Source organism: Heloderma suspectum, chromosome 1 (assembly GCF_057233095.1).
Source record: "Heloderma suspectum isolate Gila_16-S chromosome 1, 16-S_ref, whole genome shotgun sequence".
Lineage (NCBI taxonomy): Eukaryota > Metazoa > Chordata > Lepidosauria > Squamata > Helodermatidae > Heloderma > Heloderma suspectum.
In genome coordinates this window covers 339,468,510-339,494,098 of record NC_139458.1, presented here as the reverse complement: position 1 = coordinate 339,494,098, position 25,589 = coordinate 339,468,510, and the positions used below count along the sequence as shown (strand labels likewise).

The 25,589-nt window shown below is 43.0% G+C and overlaps 1 protein-coding gene across 5 annotated transcripts in view; it reads right to left on the bottom strand.

Moving 5' to 3' along the window:
- PEX7 (peroxisomal biogenesis factor 7) overlaps window positions 1-25,589 on the bottom strand; it is a 98,633-nt gene that overhangs the window by 41,450 nt on the left and 31,594 nt on the right. For 2 of the 5 annotated variants that reach the window (XM_084827653.1, XM_084827654.1), the window contains exons 6-8: window positions 22,708-22,814; window positions 20,690-20,803; window positions 15,004-15,059 (exon numbers count right to left, since the gene is read on the bottom strand). In XM_084827653.1, the coding sequence (XP_084683779.1) occupies window positions 15,004-15,059; window positions 20,690-20,803; window positions 22,708-22,814 (277 nt within the window). Of the gene's footprint in view, window positions 1-9,546; window positions 10,844-15,003; window positions 15,060-15,880; window positions 15,925-16,431; window positions 16,489-17,559; window positions 17,766-20,689; window positions 20,804-22,707; window positions 22,815-25,589 lie in introns of those variants that run through there. The other 3 variants (XR_014786707.1, XR_014786708.1, XM_084827655.1) reach the window with 3 other exon arrangements.

Genomic DNA, 25,589 nt, shown 5'->3' with positions numbered 1-25,589 from the left:
CTCTTCTTGAGAAAGCAGGGGCACAATGACATGCCAAATGTTCAGTCTGGTATCAACCAATAATGTTCTCTGTGCTTTATTTCAGTGACTTCTTGTTTGAACAACTGCAGTACAGTATACCTTAACACGCTTTTAGTGAAAACATCACATATTTATGAAAAAGGATCTAGAAGATTTATTTATTTAATTTCTATACTACCCAATAGCCGAAGCTCTCTGGGCAGTTCACAAAAATTAAAACCAAAAAGCCCAGGATAAAACAATATAAAATACGAAAGCATTAAAAACCACAATATAACAATAAAACCAGAATAAAACCTAGCAGAAATGCAGAGATTTAAAATACAAATTTAAAACAACCAAACCTAAAGGACTAGGAAGCTAAAATGCTAAAATACTGGGAGAAAAGAAAGCTTTTCACTTGGCGCCAGAAGTAGTACAAAGTAGGTGCCAGGTGAACCTCTCTAGGGAGCTTGTTCCATAGCTGGGGTGCCACAGCAGAAAAGGCCCTCTTCCTGGTAGCCACTCACCTGACTTCCTTTGGCAGGGGCTCACAGAGAAGGATTGCTGACCTTAGAGTCTGGGCAGGCACATATGGGAGGAGCCAGTCCTTAGGTAACCTGGCCCCAAGCCGTTAAGGGCTCTGAATGTTAATACCAGCACTTTGAATCAGGCCCGGAAATGGACTGGCAGCCAGTGCAGCTGGAAAAGTACTGGCGTTATGTGATCTCGTTGGTCAGTCCCTATTAACAACCTTGCTGCCCTATTTTGGACTAGCTGGAGTTTCTGGACCAATATTAAGTCTTGAAATGGTTAGCAAATCATAGAAGGCAAACATTTTGTTAGAAACTTTCTAGTAATGATCAACATGAACCCATTCATAAGTTGTTCCATTCAAATTCCTTCTTTAAAATATTGAAACTGCAGCTTTAACTGGAAACAAAATGTTATGAGTTTTGGTTTCACCAATAAATTGGGCATAAGCAGCACACACAAAAAGTCTATGCTGTGCAAATAAATTAAAGAAAGCTATTATGCTAGTGTTGGGCAGCAATTAAGAATGTATTTATGAATGTATGCCTATGTCCCATCCATAAATTAATCCTTAATTATCAGACTTTTGTAGTATAAACTATTCCATTAGAATAAGCCAATATTTCTGACTGATTATGACCCTACAAGTTCAAGTTGCTTTCATCACTATATTCCAAAACTTTGCTTACTTAAAGTGTTCAAGACTTTATTATCTTGCTTAGTTTCTAAAAATACATAAATGCAATTTTAAAATCCTGACATGTTCACCATGATCCAGAGTTGTTAATAGCCAGAGAGCTTTGGCTATTGGGTGGTATAGAAATGAAATAAATAAAATCAATTAATACAATTCCCTCTAACAGCAAACTTGGATAGTTGAGTGCTGACAGGAGTGGAGCAAAACTGGGACAATTGAAAAACAAGAGCAGGGGCGAGCACCTTGTGGCCCTCCAGATGTCGCTGGACTGAAACTCCCATCATCCCTCACCATTGGCTATGCTGGCTAGGGCTGATGGGAGGGGCAGTCCAGCAACAACTGAAGGACCACAAGATGCCAACCCCTGAACAAGAGGAAGTGTCTGTATGCTTGGTTGAACCCTGAGCTCTGCAGAAGTTACACAACATTTGTAAAAACCAAAAGGGAGCAACCCACCAAAAAGTACCAGCTCAATAAGGACCAAACCAATTCAGTGGCCTCCAGGAGCCATGGGATCTTAGAAAAGTAAAACAGAATGTATCTACGTATGTCACTGTGTGCGTGCATGTGTGCGTGCATACACACACCCAAATTGGCCTCTTTCCTGCCCAGAGTTGGCAATTTGTTTGTTGTTGAGGGCTGCATTCCCTCATGGGTAATCTCTCAGGGGTCACATGTTGGCAGTGAACAGGGCCAAAGCCAGCAGTGACCAAGGCCAGAGCCACAAGTGGGTCACCCTATTTATCTTTCTGCCATCCCCTTTTCTCTCTCTCCATCTTCCTTCCCACACAGCAGGCTGCCAGGGAGAAGGGATAGATCACTCTTGCCAGACGTCTGAACTGATCGCACTCACAGGGCTTCTGAAATTAGGCTGAGGACTTCAGGTGGCCCTAAGGCTGCAGGTCGTCCACCCGTCTTACTGTTTATGGTATCTTGGGAGAGGGTATGGCTGGCTGAATTGTGAGCAGGAGCACCCCTTTTAGGGGGGGATGAGGTTACACACTTACTATACAGTGCCAACCATGGCTCATTACACAGAAGAACTTAAATCTAAATTTAGACAAGGAGTAGAAACCAAGAGTAAGAAGGGATGGGTGTGAGCAAATGCTTCACATATATTTAGGTACATTTCAATTAGAAAGGGCTATGGGGCTCAGTCAAAAGCTTCAAGAAGTGGTGGGTTTTGAAGGAACAGAGAAAGATAGCACTGTATGAGAGTTTTGAAAGGGAGTTCCCAGCTTAAGTGGCCACAGAGTTCCCCAGCTGTACAGTTGGAACTCATGTAGATTAAGAACCCTATACATTTCACCTGAAGAAGATCCAAATAAATGTAAGGTTCAGATCTCACCTATCCCTAAAATAAAAATTCCTGTGGGCAGAACTCCATGGATACCTTGAGTGCCCCATTTATAAGAGACCTCTGGATGTAGGTACTTGCCTATATGTAAGATCTATTCAGAAGCTTTAGAAATTAGCAAGCATTTCCTTCTCAAAAGCCTGTATGAAGAAACATGAATCATACAGAATGCTTTGATGCCACCATGATTTTTTTTATCTGAAATTTAGAAGGCATGTTTTTCTGATTTTTTAAAAAATGTTACTTTTAAGAGATTATGATAAAAGTAGGATTCACCTCTTCAGTCCTGATCAATTAGTCTCTGGTAAGACTTAAGAACATGTTTTGACATGAAGTGCCTATGGCAAAATATAGCATTCAATGCAAAAAGGTTTATGCTTCTCATCCTCAGGTAGTGGCAAATGAGCTAAATGCTACTCCCTTCATCTTCAATGGTAGGATAGGTTTAGTGACAAAATGTCAGCAGCAAATACTCAGAGTATCTGGGAAGCAAAATACATTAGCCTCAACTCAGGTTGAAATTCAAGTCTGTACTAAAACTCAAAGATCATCAAGAGACTGGTTTTTCACATCTAAACATATTACCATGATTTAATCTTTTTGGTCAAATTGCATCTGTTAATAACATTTGACCAAATCAGTAGGCTGTAGCATGCAGGAGTCCGGTCCTCTAAGGATATCCAGACTTCTTGTCTAAATTTTCAGTCTCTATTTAATAATTAAGGGTGCAATACTACGCATGTTTACACAGAAAAATCATACAACTGCCAGGATTCCCCAGCCAGCATGACTGGCTGGGGAATATTGGGAGTTGTAGGACTTTTTTCTGTCTAAACATGCATAGGATTGTACTTTAAGTCTATTGCTTTTACTTGTGGAAATTCAAGGGAAAATATACAGGATGTATTTTATTCAATCTCTCAGGTAGTAAACTAGTTCTCACCTTCCAATGTTCTGTCCAATCAATGCAAAGGTAATGAAAGAACTGAAAAGCACTAGGCCTTTATTTTTACATTTTTTAAAAAAGTAAAAATTAATGAAGCAACTAAATTGTATGAAATACAACTGATGTGTTAATCCTATACCCACTTACCTGGGGCAAAAGTCCCAGTGAACCCAATGGTTTCAACCTACTTTTGGGTAGACATGTATAGGGTTGCACTATAACCAACACACTAGGCTACACAACAGTTCTGGACACAGTCCTGCATTCCCTTTGATTCTGTAGAAAGTCAAGTTGAACAACCATGGTCTGACGATTGTTAACTGGCGCTGTACTCTTTAAAAAGTTCACATACAAATCGCTTATGGTCTGAGCAGGATTATGTAGAAGACATATTTTAGATATAAATAAAACCAAGTAACTCATATGAGGCAGAATGCTTGACTCAGCAGACTGGAAGAGTAGAGCTGTTGGTCTTCCTGTGCACTCAGACTCTTGGCACATGTAACAAAAAGAGAGAGACTACTGGCAGCACTTTACCCCTTTAAGTACATTACGCAAAGGCATTTTAGTTAAGGGGGAAAATGAGTAAACTTAAGCGTTTCAGGAGTTAATAGTGCTGCTTCATTAAATCAATGACAGGATAGGGAGTCTTCTATAGATACTTATAGATATATATGCAATTCTGTAGTTGATTTGATAAGGACTGAATAAGCTGAATTTATAAAGAAGAAGCAAGAGCTAGTGTAGATATTAAACACATAAATCAGCTTGAAGGATGTGCTAATAGCTACACAGATGCCATTCAAGATTCTTGCTTCTGAATTAGGTTTCTCTATTTTTTAAGCCCATATTCTGCTTACATTTGAGCATATGCATTACCAATAAGGGACCAGCCATAACAAAATTAAAGTTATATCAAAGCAGTTTGGAAGCTAAACAATACACTCATTCACCGTGAATCTAAGACTCCTTACTGCACAGTTAACAGTATGCTCTTTTTAGAAGTCATGACTTAAAGTGCAGTGTACAAGTCCACTATCAGGGATACAAATTTCCAATCATTGTAAATAGATGCATATCACACCCGATCAGTTTCTAATGGAGAAAGTGTAAGGTTTCTATTGCTAGATCAGAAATAACACTACCTCCTTTTGTCTCCTAATGAAATATCTGTAGACTATTTTAATTAACTGATTATAATCAATTATCCTTGCTTCTAGCTGTTGGATGAAATTCCCAATGCAAAAAAAGAAAAAGAATCACCTCAAAAGCTCTAATATTTTGTTCAGTTTATGTATGTATGTATGTACGTACGTATGTATACACATACACACACACACACTTCAGTATAACTTTCAGCTGAACAGTAGAAGTTCATAAGAACTAGCAGGAGCATTAGTATACTGCTTATGCATTTGAAAGATACAGGGAAGAGATAACATTTCTGGCCCAAAAGCTTTATTTCGAAGTGTGTGTGTGTGTTCTAATTTCTTCGCAAGACATATTCCAAATCTATAAATATTCATCCAAATCATAAGAATCTTAATTCCAATACAAAGTTTTGTTCAGGAGAATTATTTCCCTTGAAAAAAAATCCATATCAGAATGTAAAATCCATTTTGGTTTTCCCCATTTTAGGGCACTGGAATAAAGCTATTTCCTGCTCATTGCTGTTTCTTATGAAATCCACATTTATCTTGCATTCTGCAGTAGTGTTTTGCACACAGTCTTCAATGGATATGGAGTGAGTTGGTTAAATAAGCAAAAATGTGGACTTCACAGAGTTCTTGGATGCTGGTAGTAGACCTGTGTAATTTAGCTTAACCAGCAGTTTTATAGTTAAGCAAGCAGGCCTTAATTGGACCCAAGCAAGTACAGTTCCATATATCAACAACTGTACATTGCTAACCCTTACCCAATATAAGGGTGCGTTGCCTTGGTTCTCATAGAGGAGCTGGAATGTTGTGGCCTCTCTCTTTAAGCTCAGGAGCAATTAGTTTCCCAGGCTAAGATGCTTCCAGCAGGGAAGGCCCCCCTTCTCCTAAATGTGTGTGTGCTGGCCTGCCTGTCAGCTCATGAGCTAGAGGTGGGCATCTAGCAGAAAAGCTTGTAAGATCCAATCCACAGGCTTTGCGCTTTAGCCTCGTTTCAAGGTGCAATGTGCGCACAGACAGGTTGAAGGAACTTGTGGCCTTAGGAATGGCTTTTCCATCTATCTTGGGGGTCCAGATAGACATTCCAGCTGTGACAGCTTCATTGGCTGAGAGGCGTGAACTTTCTTTGCATGTATAGTCTGTATCTGTTTTCTATCAATAACTCATCTTTTGGCACAAATGACTTTGTTTCAACTTGTAATCAAAAGAATCTATTTTTGGCTGGGACCTGACATAATCAGGCCTCCAGATCAATATAGCATATAATATCTATGTAGGAAAGCACTGTGTTCCTCTCAGCCCTTTGGGTCACAGTTTTAGGACTGCATGGCGCTGTACAAGCACCCAGCTCCCCAGTTCACTGTCCTGAGGTCAGGAAACTGTACGGGTCTGTTCCTTCTCTGTGGCCAAGAAAAGCTGATCCAACAGCTCCCATCCAACAGCAAGAAGCCTGGGCACCCTATTCCCTGGCCAGGTGCTATTGGCCAGGTTGAAGGGCTCAAGTATGGTGTTCTGCAGTGATGTTGAGGCACTGTTGTTGACTGGACCTTTACCAAGCACAGATCTCAAGTCCAAAAGTAATGCTTGCCGGTTTCCACTCAAGTCACTTTCGTTAAGTCATTAATTTCAAGAGATTGCTGCAATAATTAAAATATATACAACTATGCAAGTGAAAATATAAATATAACTATTCTTCATGAAATTCTGGAACCTAAGTGTTCAAGGTATCTCAGGAAACTCTTCTTCCCCATATGTGTCCAAGGGAACAGATAACTTCTCATTATTCTGAGAATGCCTTCCCTGATGAAGTCTACTCAACTGTATATTTTAAGGTCTTTACTAAAAGTTTCTCTTTGCTGCAAAGCCTTTTAGGGCTATGGGGTTGACTGGCTTCAATTGCTTTGATGATGCCTATAATTTTATGAGTTTTAAAACTGTATTAGTTGATAAGCATTTTAATACTTGTATATATTGTTTTGACATTTTATGTTTTAATTTGTATGTTAATGTTTTATTGTAAGCTACTCTGAAGGCCTCTAGTACAAAAAGCCAGGGAAAAATCTAAATTTCAATCAATCAATATAAATCTTAGATCTGATAACTGCCTTGAGTGCCATTCTTTGGTAGAACGGCGGGATATAAAATCAATCAATCATTCAAATTAAATCATAGGCCAAACAGAATGCCTAGAGGAATATTTGTAACTTGTCTCATATAAGTAGTTCTTTTAGAGTAGATGAAGATATGCATACTACATATCTTTGCCTACTTTAGAACTACTTATATGAGAGAAGCTACAAATATTCCTTTACTGAAGGATTTATTTTTATTTTTATTATTTAATTTATTAATCGCCCATCTGGCTGGTCACCCAGCCACTCTGGGCGATGTACAACATACAATAAAACAATAAAATTCTACAATAAAAACATTTTCTAAAATACCCTAACCCACCCCAAATGCCTGCCTGAACAGTCACGTTTTTAATGCACGACGGAAGCTCATTAAAGAGGGGGCATGACGGAGTTCCCTAGGGAGGGAGTTCCACAGAGTGGGGGCCACCACAGAAAAGGCCCTCTCCCTCGTCCCCACCAGTCTAGCTGTCCTGGCTGATGAGACAGACAGAAGGCCATCCGAGGCCGATCTTGTTAAGCGGCCTGTCTGGTGCTGCTGGAGGCGCTCCTTAAGATAGGCTGGGCCGGAACCATATAGGGTTTTAAAGGTCAAAACCAACACCTTGAATTTGGCCCGGAAAACAACTGGTAACCAGTGCAATTCCTTCAGCACTGGAGTGATGTGATCTCGCCGGCGGCTGCCTTTAATCAGGCGAGCCGCCGCATTCTGTACCAGCTGCAGCTTCTGAACCATCTTCAAGGGTAACCCCACGTAGAGCGCATTACAGTAGTCTAAATGAGAGGAGACCAGGGCATGTACTACCGATGGGAGCAGATGGTCGGGAAGGAAGGGGCGCAGCCACCGTATCAGATGGAGTTGATATAGCGCTGTCTGGCTCACAGCTGACACCTGAGCCTCCATGGACAGCTGGGAGTCCAAAATGACCCCCAGGCTGCGGACCTGGTCTTTCAAGGGTAGCTGTACCCCATTCAACACCAGGTCAACATCCCCTAGCCTCCTCTTGTCTCCCACCAAAAGTACCTCGGTCTTGTCAGGGTTCAGCTTTAGCCTATTCCTCCCCATCCAGCCACTCACCGTCTCCAGACATTTGGACAGGGATTCTACAGCCAACCTTGGTGAAGATTTGAATGAGAGGTAGAGCTGCGTGTCATCCGCATATTGATGACACTGCACCTCAAACCTCCTGATGATAGCCCCCAGCGGCTTCACATAGATGTTAAATAGCATCGGGGAGAGGATGGAACCCTGTGGCACCCCACAAGTGAGTGGCCACGGGTCCGAAACCTCCTCTCCCAGTGCTACCCTCTGGTACCTGCCGGAGAGGAAGGACCGGAACCACCGCAATATGGTGTCTCCAATGCCCAACCCCTCCAGGCGGTCCAGGAGGATACCGTGGTCAACGGTATCAAAAGCCGCTGAGAGGTCGAGGAGAACAAGGAAGGAGCATTCACCCCTATCCAGAGCCCTCCTCATATCATCTACCAAGGCGACCAAGGCCGTTTCTGTCCCATGCCCAAGCCTGAAGCCCGACTGAAATGGGTCTAGATAATCAGTTTCTTCCAAGTGTGCCTTCAACTGCACCGCCACCACCCGCTCAATCACCTTGCCCCAAAATGGCAGATTTGAGACTGGGCGAAAGTTGTTCAGAACTTGAGGATCCAAGGAGGGCTTCTTTAAGAGCGGTCTTATCACTGCCTCCTTGAGGGCTGATGGCATCACTCTCTCCTCAAGGGAGGTGTTCACCACCACCCTGATCCCCTCACCCAGTCTATCTCTGCAGCCCATAATGAGCCACGATGGGCAAGGATCAAGTAAGCAGGTGGTCGGCCTTACAGATGAAAGCACCTTGTCCACTTCATCAGGAGGAAGAAGCTGGAACTGATCCCACAAAACCGGTTTGCCACAGACCGCCTCTTGCTCACTAACTGTATCCACAGCATGCAGAGTAACACACCTAATCTGATCAATTTTATCTGCAAAGTGCCTTGCCAAGGCCTCACAGGAGGCCTTAGAATGCTCCAGTGGTTCCGGAGCCACAGGACCGACCAGGCTCCGGACCACTTGGAACAGCCTCCTGGGACAGTACTCTGCAGACGCGATGGAGGCAGCATAATATTCCTTTTTTGCTGCCTTCACCGCCACGTGATAGGCTGAAGATACAGCTCTAGCCCGTGTCTGATCGTCTTTGGAGCGAGACTTCCGCCACCGGCGCTCTAGCCGTCTCACCTCCTGTTTCAGAGCTCGTAACCGCGGATTGAACCATGGTGCAGTCCGAGCCCTGTTCAGGGGGAGCCACCCGATCTAATGCCCCAGTGATTGCAGCATTCCAGTCACCCACCAGGGTCTCGACTGAGTGGCCATTGGCGTGCTCCAGAGAATCCCCAAGTGCATTCAGGAATCCATTCGGATCCATAAGATGCCTGGGGCGGACCATTTTAATGGGTCCTCCACCCCTGCGGAGGGGTTGTGGAACAGAGAAGTCTAACATCACCAGATACTGATCTGACCATGACAACGGGGTGGTGGATATACCCCCGACTTCCAGATCACTCCCCGCTTCTCCAGAAACAAACACAAGGTCTAGTGCATGACCGGCTACATGGGTGGGCCCAGTTAGAATATGGTGCAGCTCCCAGGAGGCCATGGTCTCCATGAAGTCCTGAGGTGCTCCTGTGAGGATGGCCTCCGAATGTACGTTGAAGTCCCCCAACACCAGTAAGTTAGGGGACTGTACACGCACATCAGAGACCACCTCAAGCACCTCGGCCAGGGAGTCAGTCGTGCAGCGGGGTGGACGGTACACAAGCAGAATCCCCAGACTGCCCTTCGGGCCCAACCTCCAGTACATGCACTCAGCAACCTTGGTCTCCCGGAGAGGGGGTCTGGTGAAGACCAAGGACTCTCGGTAGATAACAGCCACTCCCTCTCCCCGATCCCCAGCCCTCGGCTGCTGTGCATACGAAAATCCAGCTGGACACATGGCTGCAAGGGTTGGAGCAGCAGCCTCAGCCAGCCAGGTCTCCGTAATACATGCCAGGTCTGCACCCTCATCCAGGATCATGTCATGGATGAGGGAGGTTTTCTAGACCTGGCATTGCAGAGCAGCAAACGAAGTCCAGAAGATGGGGTCACGCCTCCCCCAGCCATCCTTTGGCTCTGGACAGGCCCGGAGCAGGGGACAGATACTATACATCTCTCCCTTGTTCCCCTTACCTGGCATGGCCTGCCCCTAGCGCTCCGCCAGCGCCTGCCGCCCAGCCTCGGTATCTTCTGGCCCCCAACACTCCCCCCACTGCCTCCATCAGGTGGACACATGCCCCCTCGCTCCCGCCTATCGGGCAGGCTACCCACCCCTAAAAACGCAACAAAATCCCCCAGAAAAACAAACAAACAAACAAACAAACAATTAAAAAACCCCTTAAATATAATGCCAGGCTGGAGTCCACAGGGAAGTCCTGGTGGTGGTGGCGGCGGCGGCGGTGGCAGCAGGCCCGGCAGTAGCAGGCACGCCTCTTCCCCAGTGGTGGTGGTGGCCTCTCCTGCAGGCCCTGGCTCTCCCAGGCCACCTCAGCCAGCCAGCTTATGTAGCCCCTCCAGGGAGGGGCAGGGGGAGCAGCACAGCTGGCTCGGTACCTGGGGGCCTGGTCCTGCAGGGACTGGCCGTCTGCCAGGCAGAAGTCTACAGGGAAGGTCTGGTGGTGGTGGTGGTAGTGGCGGCGGCGGCAGCAACAGGCACGCCTCTTCCCCGCTGGTGGTGGTGGCCTCTCCTGCAGGCCCTGGCTCTCCCAGGCCACCTCAGCCAGCCAGCTTATGTAGCCCCTCCAGGGAGGGGCAGGTGGAGCAGCACAGCTGGCTCTGTACCTGGGGGCCTGGTCCTGCAGGGACTGGCCGTCTGCCAGGCAGAAGTCTACAGGGAAGGCCTGGTGGTGGTGGTAGTGGCGGCGGCAGCAGCAGCAGCAGGCCCAGCAGCAGCAGGCCCGCCTCTTCCCCGGCGGTGGTGGTAGCCTCTCCTGCAGGCCCTGGATAAGACCTTTCATATTTTATAATAGGACAACTGAAAGTATAAATCCCCCAACAATATAAACAATCTTTTAGGCAAAGACACCATGTAATATCTGCCTTTGTGATTATACTTAATGTAGCCTTTTCATCAGTTTTCCCCAATGGCAGGCTGGATGGGGGTAATGGGAGTTGTAGTACAACACATCTGGAAGGCACCAAGTTGGGGAAGGCTCATTTAGATAGTGAACAGAAGCTAGACTATTATAAGAGTCCAGAAAAATTGTGTCATATTTCCCAAGGAAACATATTGGCAGAATGGCCCAGCCTATAGGAAGTTTGTACAATGCCTCTAAAAGAAAATCTTTTTTTAAAATCAAGTTGTGACTTTGCAGATGGTTCAGACTGTTTTATTATCATGGATTAAATGGCATTGTCTTGCATTAACTGCTAGATGCACCAAGTGTCTTCAAAATTCTCTGCATAGCAATTATATTATTGCAGATTCTTGCCATTAGCCAGATTCTACAAGAAGCTGCAATCTGGTATTTTCTTCCCATTGTGCAATATCCATACTATTCTAAACTGCATGCATTATAACACTCTATATTGGGCATTTGCAGGGTATTTTGTAATCATAAAACATCCAAGTAAAGCTGTAAACCATAACAGCCACTCTGACAGAAATCAGAACACAAGTAAGGCAAATCAACACCCTGAAACCCTGCTATTACAGGGTTTATATCCCTGTAATAGCAAAAAGATTCTATTTGGGATAAATGAGAAATGACTTAATAGGGAAAGAACCGTAAAGTGGAATTCAAGTCATAGTAGGGTTATGACACTGCACCAAACTTCCTGGTAGTATTTGTTTGTTGCTCATCACCTGTTTAGAGATCATTATTCTTTTTGGAAGAAACTGCCAATCATCATCATGCCATCTGGAACTGCATGTGTCTATTAAATTAGGCAAACACCACTAATTTGTTTCAGTCAGTGACATTAACAGCTTGATTTTATACTTACTCAGTAAGCACCGGTGTGCTCTACTAGGAGCTAGTTCATAATGAACATGCAGGGAAATGCTGCTTGGATGAGTTGGGAAATGTTAATCTGAGTTGGATACAAGCCAGTAATGTGGGGAGTAATGAATTCTCTGCTGCTCAGCATTCTCTTCCTGGTTTGGCAAGTCTTACTAGATGGGCAGCAGAGTGTCTTATGATGGTTTGGGACAAGTAAATGCTCCTGTGTGTGAGTTGCTTGTTTTCCTATCAGTACAAATGAACACCCACACAGACATGTACACACAGAGCGACAGTGTTTGCATGGCTATAAAATATGCGAAGTTCATTATAGCAGGATATCATCCTCACTTCCCCAGGTTTCATATTTTTCCCTCTTTTTGAATGATAGATATTTAGAAAATCCAGAGAGGGCTCTTCACTTCTGAAATACGTCTAAGACAATTATCAATTGTATTTATTGTTTGCCAACCACTGAATTTTCTTTAATAGACTGACAAATGGAAATACAAATGTTGGGGAAAGCAACACTTGTTTAATTTCAATACATCAGACTTCCAATAAAAGCACAATAGTAGGGCTAGTAAAAGAACTGGCAACTTAGTATTTAGAGGTATCACTATACTTTGATTATTGGGGGAGCTGCCTTTAACCAAAAAGTGTTGTGGATTGGTTTCTTAATATCACTACAGCTGACCTATTACTAACTAGAAACACAAAAGCGTTCAGGTCTGAAAAGCCTTTAGAACAATCTATAGAGAAAACTAATAATAATGTTATTAGTGCTCAAAAAAATAAGACACAAGGCTGAACTTCCCCCAAATTTTATTTTATACTGTAGTGTTTAACTTTTATATTGTATCTTATGTTGTACTTTATGGTTTTAATTGTTGTGAGCCGCCCGGAGAGCTTCGGCTATTGGGCGGTATAGAAGTGTAACAAAATAAATGAGAAGGAACAGATTAAGGTTCTCTCTCACAAACAGTTTAATGACAACAAATGGCATGATATTAAAAGGGTTCTAACTAAGTTATTTCTGGTATATTCTGCTTATGAAAAAAAGCTCTCTCGTTGACTCCAGGATACTGGTTAGCTGAACAGCTATTTTGTCAAGAGCATCTGCTATGGCAGATGGCCAATATCCGACCCCCTCCGAATTAGTCTTTCAACAGCAAACGCCACATATTTTTAGTTAGCACTTGAAAATGAAAATCTGGAAGTCTAAACCTAAAAACAAGCCCTTGTGTTCCCCAGTGAGAAAACCATAAAATACAATAATGCTCTCTACAAGTATAGCAGATGGATCTCTCCTCTTATGCATAGTTCTCATGCACAGATGAGGCGGTAGACCTGTGTCTACGCCGTACTGGTCGGACAACAGGTGGTGGCTCCTCTGCAAAAGACAGGAATTGCACCGCACAGGAAGCTAGCAAGTCAGGGAGGAGGCTAGGCTACAACTCTTTGTCCTAACATGTAGCTTTCTAAGTGGAACAATTGTGTTGTTATATGGAGGAGAGTTCAGTCATGTGAGCCACTGCCTCACTGCCTGCTAAATGAAGTGATAAGGAGAAAAACTACAAGTCACTGTTAATATGTGGCATGCAGCTACATAAGTACTTTTATGTTACATTTTACTACGTTATTGTATTTTATGGTTTTCCATTTCTGAGAAGCACCCAGAGAGCTTCAGCTTTGGGGCAGTATAAACATTTAACTAATAAATTCTTCATCAAAGGTAAACATGGGGGGCCAGACCATGGGTCTTTAACCCTTTGCTCCCTTCTGTGGTCCCCATCCAGATTAGCCCCCACACACACACACACCTGCAATCTGCATGGGATAAAAGACCCTATTCGCTTCAATGGGAGCTTTTTTCCACTACACAAATTGCAGGCACGGACAGCACAGTTCAGATTGGGACCACAGCAGGGAGCAAAGGATTAAAGCCAGTGTGGTGTAGTGGTCAGTGTGCTGGACTGGGACTCATCTGGGTTTTAGTCCCCACTTAGTCATGAAGCTTACTGGGTGACTTTGGGCCAGTCACTGACTCTCAGCCTAACCTACCTCACAGGGTTGTCATGAGAATAAAATGGAGGAGGATGAAGTCCAGGTAAGCTGCCTTGGGTTCTTTGCAAGAGGAAAAAAAGGCAGGATATAAATGTAATAATAAATAAAATAAAGACCCCTACCGCGATGCTCAATCTGGATCAGGTCCCCCAGACTTACTTTTGAGGAAGAAAAAAAAAGCACTGATGTAGTGACATGCTACTTATTAAGGGTAACATGTCATTTGGGCCACAGTGGAGACACCCGTTTACTGCCATGTTTGCTGTTTATGAAAACAAGGCCTGAGGTGCTTCTGTATGGAAGAATAGCACTAAACAGGGGGAAAGTATGCTACCAAAAAGAGAAAAGAAAAAGGCACCAACAAGTACAGTGCTTTAGAACTACTATGGCTGGTTTCGTACCAGTTTGTGTTAACCGTGTTATCTGGCAGCAGTATGCTCACTGGCACAGTTCCTGGGAGACTTACAAGTGCCAGGTGCACGGATGCAGCATGCCTGTCAGTCACAAAAGCTTTCACCTAGAAGCGCCTTTTATAAATAATATCCGCAGGAGCAGGTTCATCTCATACTCTGCAGACACTTCCAGTACACACGCCCATTGATTCCAAAGAATATTTGTATTTGCACATACCATTTGCAGTATCTTTATCTGCGTGTGACATATGCCGTTTAGAGATCCAAATAAAAGAGCATAAACATAACAAGATACAGAAAAGGCAAATTAGAAAACCATCTGTTAAACCCAAAAGGTACCAGGCTGATTAAAAAGGGCCTAAAGAAGAACCTGCGGTAGTAACACTTCCTCTGTCGTGCTGCAACTAGTGTAATCAGATGGCAAGGGAGCATCTCCAGTCTCTGCAACAGAAGCAGAAGGCCTTTTCCTGGACAAGTAGGGAAAAACCCAGCATTCTCTTATAGCTTAGAATGGTTAGAATAAAGTTCTCTCTTACAACACTTTTGCAAGGCCACAAATGCAGAATGTAGGACCTTCCCCAGGAAATTATGTTGCCACAGACAGATAGCAAAAATTACTGTATGCTTCATGAAGTGCAAGGCAGACTTATGAGTATGTAATAAAAAAAATTACTGTACCTCACAGTGAAATCGTAGGAACAGGAAGCTAACAGAGTGGCATGAAATGGTGAAAACTGCAAAAACATAAAAGGAAAACAAAAATATTACCAGCCCAATATATGGGCAATGGGGGTGGGGGGTGGAGAGAGAGAGAATTTACTAAGAACAGTTTTGTACAGGAACATTATAAATGATCCAAATGGAAATATTATTCAGTATGAATAACACCATAATGTTGCCAGTTTCTATAACATTATAGCATCTCCAAGCAGCCTTATCATAAATTAAGATTTCAACTCAATTTTAAATCCCTTACATGACAGTCACACAAGGTGGCTATTATATTTTTCTTTGGGCTACAGCCTGAACATGAATTCTCAACTTATAAAGAAACTTGCAGTAAACCCCTCCCCAGCTGCTGAAATGTTTAAAACTCTTCCCCAATTCAGCAGCAGCAATATGCCTCCAAATCTGTATCATTTCACAGAACACTTAGGAGATATATGCATTATGCTGGTTGCACCAAGGCCATACTTTCTCCCAAGATTCTCTTTTCATTTAATTACTATTATTAAGATAACTTGAGTCAAGCTTTCAAACTAGTGCCAGCAGAGACATCTCTCATAATTTCGCCCATAACAAAGAGTAGATATATTACGATGATCCTTGGCATACACTGTATAGATGAACAAAGCCTGCGGCAAAGATGGGGACCGTGAGCCAAACTCTGTCAACCTCATTTCTGGCTCCCACACAATTACACTTTGACTCATCATTTTCAAGCACATCTATGGTGAACAACAACTCTTCCTAGAAAGGTTTATAGACCTGAATATCCCTTCTTTATATTGTTTTTAAAGTGCTCAAGCAGCAAGAACTTCCAACAGATACTTACAGCAAGTCCCAGATTTCATGCCAGCAGCAACTTTAGCATACTATCTGGAAGTACCAAGACAAAAAGTCCACTTTATCCACAAGATGGATGTATGCAAGTGCGTTTTAGAAAAAAGGTACGTATTTAAAATATTTTAAGTTGTAGAAGGGCTTCTTTGCATAACTACCCAATATACCGGCTGTTAAGTTAGGCTTAGACACGCCTAACAAAAGTTGGGTCTAAGGCAGGGTGAGCAACTTTGGAGGGCAATTTCCACCACCACCACCACCCCAGGCCTGCCCGGGGGATGCCCCCATGCCCCCAGTACCACACTGCCAAAAAGCAATCAACAGTTTGCTGCCAAATTTCCATGACATGATGGAGGCTGAAAAGGGCTATATTTCGGCCATTTTCAGCCTCAGTTGAATTGCTGAAATTCACTGGCAAACCACTGACTTTTTTAGCGACACAGCAGCAGGGGGCAGCTACACTAAAGGCACAGGGGGCCCATGCTGCCCACCCCTGGTCTAGAGAGACGCTCTGGCTTCTATCATGGGCGTGGTTATTTCTACCTGCCTTGCTCCATCCCTCAGCTTCAGGAGCCAAGAAGCAGCTGCTTCTGGAACAATCTGCAGAGGGAGAGACACAATGACTGAGTTCGCATATCACAATACGTCACTGTGGGTTAATTAATCCTCGGGGGCTGCCACGGTGCATGCCAGCCGAATTTTGAATATGCAAACTCCAGCCTGGGGTTGCCATGGCTTGTCGTGTTGTGCGAACTCGAGCAGTGGTGATTGTATGAGGGTTAAACAACCCTCACGTAACCCAAGGTTCTACGGTTATGTAGGAGTTATTTAACCATCGCACCACCCAGATTTGCATGACACAACAACCCATGATAACCACTGCCTGGGGCTTGCGTATTCAAAATTGCGGCAAGCATGCATCCCAGCACTCTGAGGGTTAGTTAACCCACAGTGGTTTGTCGTAATATGCAAATTGGCCCATTCAGTCTGCCATAAAACAGATGGTAAAGGTGCCTCTCCTTTAATTTTGGGAAGGGGGGGTTAATTGGTTAACACCTTAAGAATGGCCAATGTAGCGATTTTGGTTTGATTTGCTTTATAGTGATTTTTATGAATTACTATTAAGACTACTGAAATGTTGATATTCTGTTAGAAATATTTGTTGCTGTTGTTCAGTCGTTCAGTCATGTCCAACTCTTCGTGAGCCCATGGACCATAGCACGCCAGGCCTTCCTGTCCTGCGCTCTCTCCCAGAGTGTGCTCAAGTCCATATTCATTGCATCGGTGATGCTATCTAATACTGTTGTTTAAATGCTTCTTATTTTATGTAGTGCTGTTATTGTTTGTTTACTTGTATATTGTGAGCTGCCTTGAACACAATTTTCCTTGGGAAAAGTTCTCTGGAACTCTGCATTCAGTTGGATATATCTTCCCCTTTCTCCCTTGCTTTTCACTTCCCTTCTTTCCTCAGCTACTTGTAAAGCCTCATCAGACAGCCACTTGGCTTTCTTGCATTTCTTTTTCTTTGGGATGGATTGAGTTGCTGCCTCCTGAACAATGTTACAGACCTCTGTCCATAGTTCCTCAGGCACTCTGTCTATCAGGTCTAATCCCTGAAATCTATTCCTCACCTCCACTGTATATTCATAAGGGATATGATTTAGGTCATACCTGAATGGTTTAGTGGTTTTCCCGACGTTCTTCAATTTCAGCCAAAATTTTGCAACAAGAAGCTCATGATCTGAGCCACAGTCAGCTCCAGGTCTTGTTTTTACTGACTGTATGGAGCTTTTCCATCTTTGGCTGCAAAGGACATAATCAATCTGATTTCGATATTGACCATCTGGTGATGTCCATGTGTAGAGTCGCCTCTTGTGCTGTTGGAAAAGAGTGTTTGCTATGATCAGCGTGTCCTCTTGGCAAAACTCTATTAGCCTTTGTCCTGCTTCATTTTGTACACTAAGGCCATGCCTGCCTGTTATCCCGGTGATTCTTGACTTCCTACTTTAGCATTCCAATCCCCTATGATGAAGAGGACATCTTTCTTTGGTGTTAGTTTTAGAAGGTGTTGTAGGTCTTCATAGAACTGATCAACCTCAGCTTCTTCGGCATCAGTGGTTGGGGCATAGACTTGAATTATTGTGATGTTGAATGGTTTGCCTTGGATTCGTACTGAGATCATTCTATCATTTTTAAGATTGTACCCCAGTACTGCTTTTCCCACCCTTTTGTTGACTATGAGTGCTACTCCATTTCTTCTAAGGGATTCTTGCCCACAATAGTAGATATGATGGTCACCTGAATTAAATTCGCCCATGCCTGTCCATTTTAGTTCGCTGATTCCCAAGATGTCCATGTTCAATCTTGCCATCTCATGTTTGACCACCTCCAGCTTACCTTGATTCACTGATCTTACATTCCAGGTTCCTAAACAATAATGTTCTTTACAGCATCGGACTTTCTTTTCACCACCAGACACATCCACAGCTGAGTGTCCTTTCGGCTTTGGCCCAGCCACTTCACTCTTTCTGGCGCTACTTGGAAATACCCTCTGCTCTTCCCCAGTAGTATAGTGGACACCTTCCGACCTGAGGGGCTCATCTTCCAGCGTCATCTCTTTTAGCCTTGTGATACGTTCCATGGGGTTTTCTTGGCAAGAATACTGGAGTGGGTTGCCATTTCCTTCTCCAGTGGACCACATTTTGTCCGAACTCTCTGCCATGACCTGTCCGTCTTGGGTGGCCCTGCACGGCATAGCTTATGGCTTCACTGAGTTACGCAAGCCCCTTCGCCACAACAGGCAGTGATCCATGAAGAGGATCCATGCCTTAGCAGAATGCAAAGCACCTGGGGAGGATATGATTTCACCGGAGGTTTTTAAGAATAATCATGAATGGTGGGCATCCCTGTTAGCAAAATTATTCTCTCATATTAATAGCACGGGAATCTTCCCTGAAGGTCTGAAGTTGAGCATAATATTTCTAATTCACGAGAAAGGAGATAAATCTAAACCTCATAACTATCGGCCAATCAGTTTACTGGATCTCAGCTCTAAGATCCATAGCCATTTCCTCCTCCAGAAATTGTCAGACTGGGAAGATGAAAATAATATTTTACATCAGGAACAAGCTGGGTTTAGGAAAGACCATAGCACTGTGGACCAGATCTTTGTTTTTGCATCATTTAATTTATAAATATACAACTGGCCCTTCCAAAAGGCTCTTTGCTGCTTTCATTGACTTCTCCTTAGCCTTTGATTCAATCAATAGGAGTCAATTGTGGGATAAGCTTTCAGTGACCAATACTGATAAGAGATTGCTATTCCTAATTTGGGAATTTTATACAAACACAACTATGAGGGTAAGGGTTAGCACAGATGGGATATTGTCAGAAGAAATCTGTACAACCAAAGGAGTCAAACAAAGTTGCTTGTTGGCACCACATTTGTTCAATCTTTATATTAATTAACATTGTAAATGTGTTAAAGTGCTCTCCATGAACAAAACTGGGCTGAAGAGAAGTCTGAACAAACTTTATGATTTCTGCCAAATGGAACAGCTCACAATTAACTATGCTAAATCCAAGGTGTTGGTCTTTGGTAAACATCCCCGCAAGTACAACTGGAGGCCAGATGGAAATAAGATAGAGCAGGTTTCCTCCTTCAAATACCTGGGTGTATATTTTGATGAAACAAGTTCTTGGAAGATTCAGCTCCAGAACATTAAAATAACAGCACAGAAGACAACTTGAGCTATCTTGAATATTTTCTACTCCAGGGGAGGCAGGTTGGTGGGTTGAGCACTGAAAGTATTTCTTGGAAAAGTTGTTGCTCAAATCCAATATGGGATTGAGATCGGGGGGGGGGGGGTCAGGCAAAACAATTTGCAGGAGTTGGAGGCTTGTCAGAATAAGTTTTTGAGATCCTTACTGGCAGTACCCCCAGGGACCCCAGCTCCCTTCCTCAGCGCAGAGACAGGCATGATATCAGTAGGAGCTTGGGCTCAGAAGGCAGCCCCTTCTATATTATAAGAGGGTTCTGGAAATGCCAGAAGATCACCTCCCCAAGCTTTGCTTAACAGAACAAATAAAGAAGGGTGGCTGGGCTAAGTGATGCCAAGAGTTGTTAACCTCCAAAAACCTTCTACCAGATATTTTTACTATACTGGGAGCCAAAAACAAACTGGGGGATTGGATTTATGGAATAAATAATAGGCAGGACCCAAATCTAATTAAATATTCAAACTTTTCTCAGTGGTATTATTTGTTTTAAATGGATCACGAAAGAGCTCAGTACCTGCATACTCTTCCTTTTGCTTCTTTGAGGACCTCATTTACAGAACTGTGCTTCCAAACCATGCCCACAGCATTCTTGGATGAAAGATACAGGCATGTTCCAAGAAAACTATGGTTCTGTATCTATGGTATGGGAGAGGTAGAGGATATCTCACCTTATTTACAAAACCACAGGGAGAGATTCCTGGGACAGATTTTGGCATTCTTAAAAGGTGAAAGTAGCTATGCGAAGAGTTGTTGGTTACTGTCAGACTGCGACCCTTATTTTACACACAAAAACAGCTTTGTTTGCTAAGGCTACAAAACATATTCATGCAGTCACTCTGAATGCTATTGTAGTGGACTGTGCAAGTGATTTGTTAACTTAATTCTGTTTACGTTTTGTTATTACATGATGTTTTAAGTTATGTTGCTTGTAATGGCTATTAGTCAAATACAATAAAATGTTCAGATTCATAAATATACAGCAATCTACAAATGTAATGACGAGAACAATTTTAAAACTTACTTTAACTCTTCTTACAGCATAAGTATGCCCAAAGAGGTTGAATACTGGCTGTCGGATGTTTCTCAAATCCCAGCCTTTCAAACTGCAGTCAACAGCACCCGTTACAAGCAAGTTCTGATAATTTAATAAAATGTACAAGGATAGTTTACAGTCAATATATGAATACCTTCCAAATGCTAAATTTAAAGAATAGTGGCAAAAATAAATCAATCTAGAGTTACAAATAATATATGTCAGGAGTAGGCAACTTCAGAGGCATTTTCATCCCCCAGATGCCCCCCCTCCCCGTGGACACAAAAAAATTCAAAATAAAAATAATTTTTAAAAACTGTGTGGCTACAGAGTGCCAAAAGTGTCAAAATTAGCTTGCTGAAACCTAATTTTGACCTTTTTGGTATTCCGCAGTGGCACTGAGTGCTAAAAGGATCAAAATCAGCTTACCAATCAAGCTAATTTTGACCCTTTGTGCACCCTGTAGCTGCTACACATGCCATTTATTCCCCCCCCCCCATTTTACTTTTTACCAAATTCAGGTAAATTCAGGGGATGGTGGGGGCTGCAGCAGAGGCCACATGTTGCTCATCACAATATATTTGATAGAGAGAATAAAATATATGAGAACATTTAAAATACTAGAGATCCAGAGCTAAAGATTAAGCTGATTAGTTCAAATCGATATGCTTATTCCATATCCAATCTACATCTAGGTCACCTCTACCTTTACATATGTAATTTTATGATCTGGTGCATACATAACCACAGTTCAGCATTACAAGAATGAGCTACAATGAGTCTTTATTAATACCAGCTTGTTGTGTCATTTGAACTGAACAAACTGTGGTTAAATCCGAAATATATTTTTCTGAAACAAGCCAACTTCAAACTATGGGATTGTTAAAATTAACCAGTTTAGGGTTTGGACTAAGCTGTGGACTTGTGCTCAATCAAAAATGGAAGCTTCCAATCTTTCTCACAGCAGCGGTGGGGGCAGTGCATCAGCCCAAAGCTTGCTGTGGCTCATCCTCATATCACTGAACCTCGGTTTAGCATTACATGGAAACCCGCCCTATATGCGTACTGCTTTCACACTCTATGGAACATGTGTGTTCTTTTTGTACCCAAGTTCAAAAAAAACGAGACTCATTTCTAGTTGCTAACACTGTTGAATAATTAGAGAATATTTATGAGATGTGCTCACAGACAGGCAGCAGATATGTGTTTAGCCTACTTTATAAGTAACATCTAAACTATTGTCTTCCATATAGAAAAATGCAAACTGGGATGCACATCTACTGTCATTCAGACAACGAACAACAGGAGTTCCAATGAAACAAAGATGCCAATTATGCAAACTTGAAATTCCTGATTCGAAATAAGCACACTCCTCTTTGGTAAAGAGGAAAGAAAGGGCAATGATGCAGAACAAAGGGGATTGGACAAATTCATGGAGGAGAAGGCTATCAATGGCTACTAGTCCTGATGGCTATATGCTACCTCCAGTATCACAAGCAGCATGCCTATGTACACCAGTTGCTGAGGAACATGGGGAGGAGGGTGCTGTTGCACTCCTATCCTGCTTGTGGGTTTCCCATGGGCAGCTGGTTGGCCACTGCGTGAACAGAATGCTAGACTAGATGGACTCTTGGTCTGATGCAGTCTGGCTCTTCTTGTGTTCTTATGCTCTCTTGGTTCTCCCTCAGAGACACAATTCACTTAAGCAAGTATAAATTGAAGAGAAATGGTAAATAAGTTAACAGTCAATTTTGTAGTAGAATATTGATAGTGGTATGCAATTTTAAAAGAAAAAAGGGGGAAACAGTCCAGGCAAAGTTAAACATGCTAAGTCCTTCTTATTTCAATAGAATAGCTAAGCACATGCTTTGGTCTCTCCCACTGAAGTCTGTCCAAAACACTTAACGCTGACACATTGTGACCTGAATTATTATCTGCCTGTAGACTACCTAATCATACAAGCAGTTTCTCCAGTGTTTAGAAATATATTTTTTCTCCTACTGTACCTGATCATACTTGCACCAATCGCAACTTAGAATCTCAGCCTGGTGAGCAGGAATGATCACTGGGAGTCTTGGTGCCTTTGCATCCCAAATTCTTAAAGTCTGATCACCTGAAACAGAGGCACTATTATGTCATGCTGTACACAAGCTTTTCCTATTTATAATCTATATTCTTCATGTAGTTATATATGGAAAGTGTGCCAGGCTCATGCCCAGGAAAGATTAGAATTTAAACACATGCAGCAATAATGAAATAATAATAGGAAAACCTGAAGACAGAATTATTAGCTGTAATTCTAACTGTGTCAACAACCCCAAGCAAAGATTCAACTTCCTTTCTCCTTGTTTGCCTTTCTTCTTTTTTCATTATGTGCTTTTTGTTTGTAAAGGCTATGTAATTTGGTGAATACTGACCACCTGTCCAACATGCTCAGACTCATCTGTATATTTTTTTTACTTCTAAAAACACATCTACTGCTATCTGGGCCCAACAAAGGCTCTCAAAATGGTTCATAGTAAAATACACAATTGCACTACCAAAACAATCAGCAATGTAAACATACAATACAAAAGCAAATTTCAATTAGAACTCAATCAACAACTCGCCAGTCAGCCTAAAAATAAAACTAGGCTACTCAAATTTCCTTACAAATGTGTAATATCTCCTTTCCCTCTTTACCATTTAACATTAATCATCCAGAGCGAGAACCCAGCTGACCTATAATTCGCACAGATGGAGTCGTACAGAGCTTTCTCCTTTCTACCAAAAGCAACAGGGAAAGGGGGCACATGTCTATTTTATTGCAACAGCTTTGAAAAAGGGATATTCCCTTACTATGTACAAGACAGCCTACAAGACAATGGGAAACCAATCCAGTTCAGATGTCCAACCATTGATATACCTGATTGTTGTTACGTCGTTATGATATGTTGTGATACAGCAATTCGAAGGTCTGGTTCTAAGTTCAGTTTATTGTGATACTTGGTTTTAATGGCTGACATAGCGGTCATAGCACATGCTTTCTTCTCGGCTTCATTCTGTCAAAGGAGGGTGGGAAGGGTTAGCCTCCTTCCCCCTCTCATTCGGAAGGATGGCAGCTGCTCCAGTGCCATGGCTTCCTCTGACATGCCTGGCAAAGAATAGCGTAGCTGCTCTCAGTGGCCGCAGCAGAGGCAGGATAGAACTGGAGCCGAGAGAGAAATGCCAGGGAACTTCCCTTTGGGCTCCTGTCCCATCCTGCTGCTGCCGCCACCCCCATCACTCCACACAATGGCAGCTCATCAGGGAAGCAGGAGGCTGCTCAATTATGAGGTGGCTTGTGCACCCCCTGGGATGCGTGCACCCCACTTTGGAGACCACCGGCTTAGAAAACAAGCTAAATTTTGCCATTCTAAGTTCCCACAGCAGCTATGGTGGCTTAGAATGGACAAATTTACCTTACTTTGGTGGCAAACCACAATTTTAAAAAACTGCCCTCTTTTCGGCAGTATAGAGGTGGTAGGGGGAATTGGCCCCCGGATTGCCCAAAGTTGCCCACCCCCAATATAAACCCTCTGGGCAACTTCTTAAGTTACACAGACCTGATTTTTTTTTAAAATCAAGGATTAAAGATTAAAAACAGGAAGAAAAAGATATAAGCATGTAATGCTTAATATGTGGCAGAACAAGTAGGAAAAGTCAGACTCATTAAAGGTTCTGTAGAGGAAGGTTGACAAAGGTTCAAAGAAGTGAGACTGCCAGATGGAAGTGGGAGGATGTTTCAGGCACAGGGAGCAGCTCAGCAAGAGACTCAAAGGCATGAGCTGGAAAAGGAAAGAGAGGGCTGTAATGACTGGCAAGCTTATCTGGAGCAGGAAAGTAAAAAAGCAAAATACGAGAATGGTGAGCTAGAGAACAATTTGGAGTAAGTGAGAGACATGTAAAAGAAAACTGAAGTATTTCCTATCGGCAGGATGGTCTACTGGCACCACCAACCTTAATGTGGTGCAAACATTATATTTTATTAACAGACATTTGTTACAGACAACAGATTTTGATGGCAATCCACATTTCGGTATTCCAATTATCTGACATTTTGCCATCACCCTTTAACCAGTTAATACACATGCACTTGGATGTTGTGCAAAAGGGGGGGAATGTGAGTATTTTTAGATATTCGTGGCTCAAGGACATCTGGAGAACAAGTATCCCTAAGCCAAGAATGGTTTCAGTAGAACTAAAACAAATCCTACTAATGACAACACAGAAGATGGGTACAAGGCTTAAACCAAAAGCAGTGTCTGCAGGGACAAACTATAAGGGGCTAGGGAAATTCTGGGTGAACAGTTCCTTATGCCTTACCAAAACATCGGTTTGTATATATGAGAACAGCCATGTGATCTAGCGTTGGGTGCATGTTCTTTGCAACACTTCCCTCTGCGCTGCTTAGGATCCAAGCACAGCATTGGTACTGGTCTGGAGGAAGCCACTGCTTCATCCTAGATTTCTATTCATGATGTTACTGCCAAAGAAATCGACTGCTGCCAAAGTAATCCGAGCACTGTCAGGAGGTGGCTGTAGGGCAGGGGTGCTGAACCTTTCTCAACATGAGAAATGTTCTATGAAATTCTATTTCATAGAAGCTCTCGGGAGCCACATTCCAGTAGTCCCCCACCCAAAGGCAAAAGGGGTGGGCCAAAAATGGCAGCATATTTTAGCTTAAAGCTCTTACTGCCAGTAACGAAGCCTAAGGAGAGACATTTCAACCTTTTAGAATGGGGGAAAAACTACACAAACGCAGAGGAAACCATAAGATAATTGGTGGTCAGAGGAAACGGGCATGGCCATCTGGGGAACCTTGGAGGGCCAGATTGGGACTGCAGGAGGCCAGATTTGGCCACTGGGC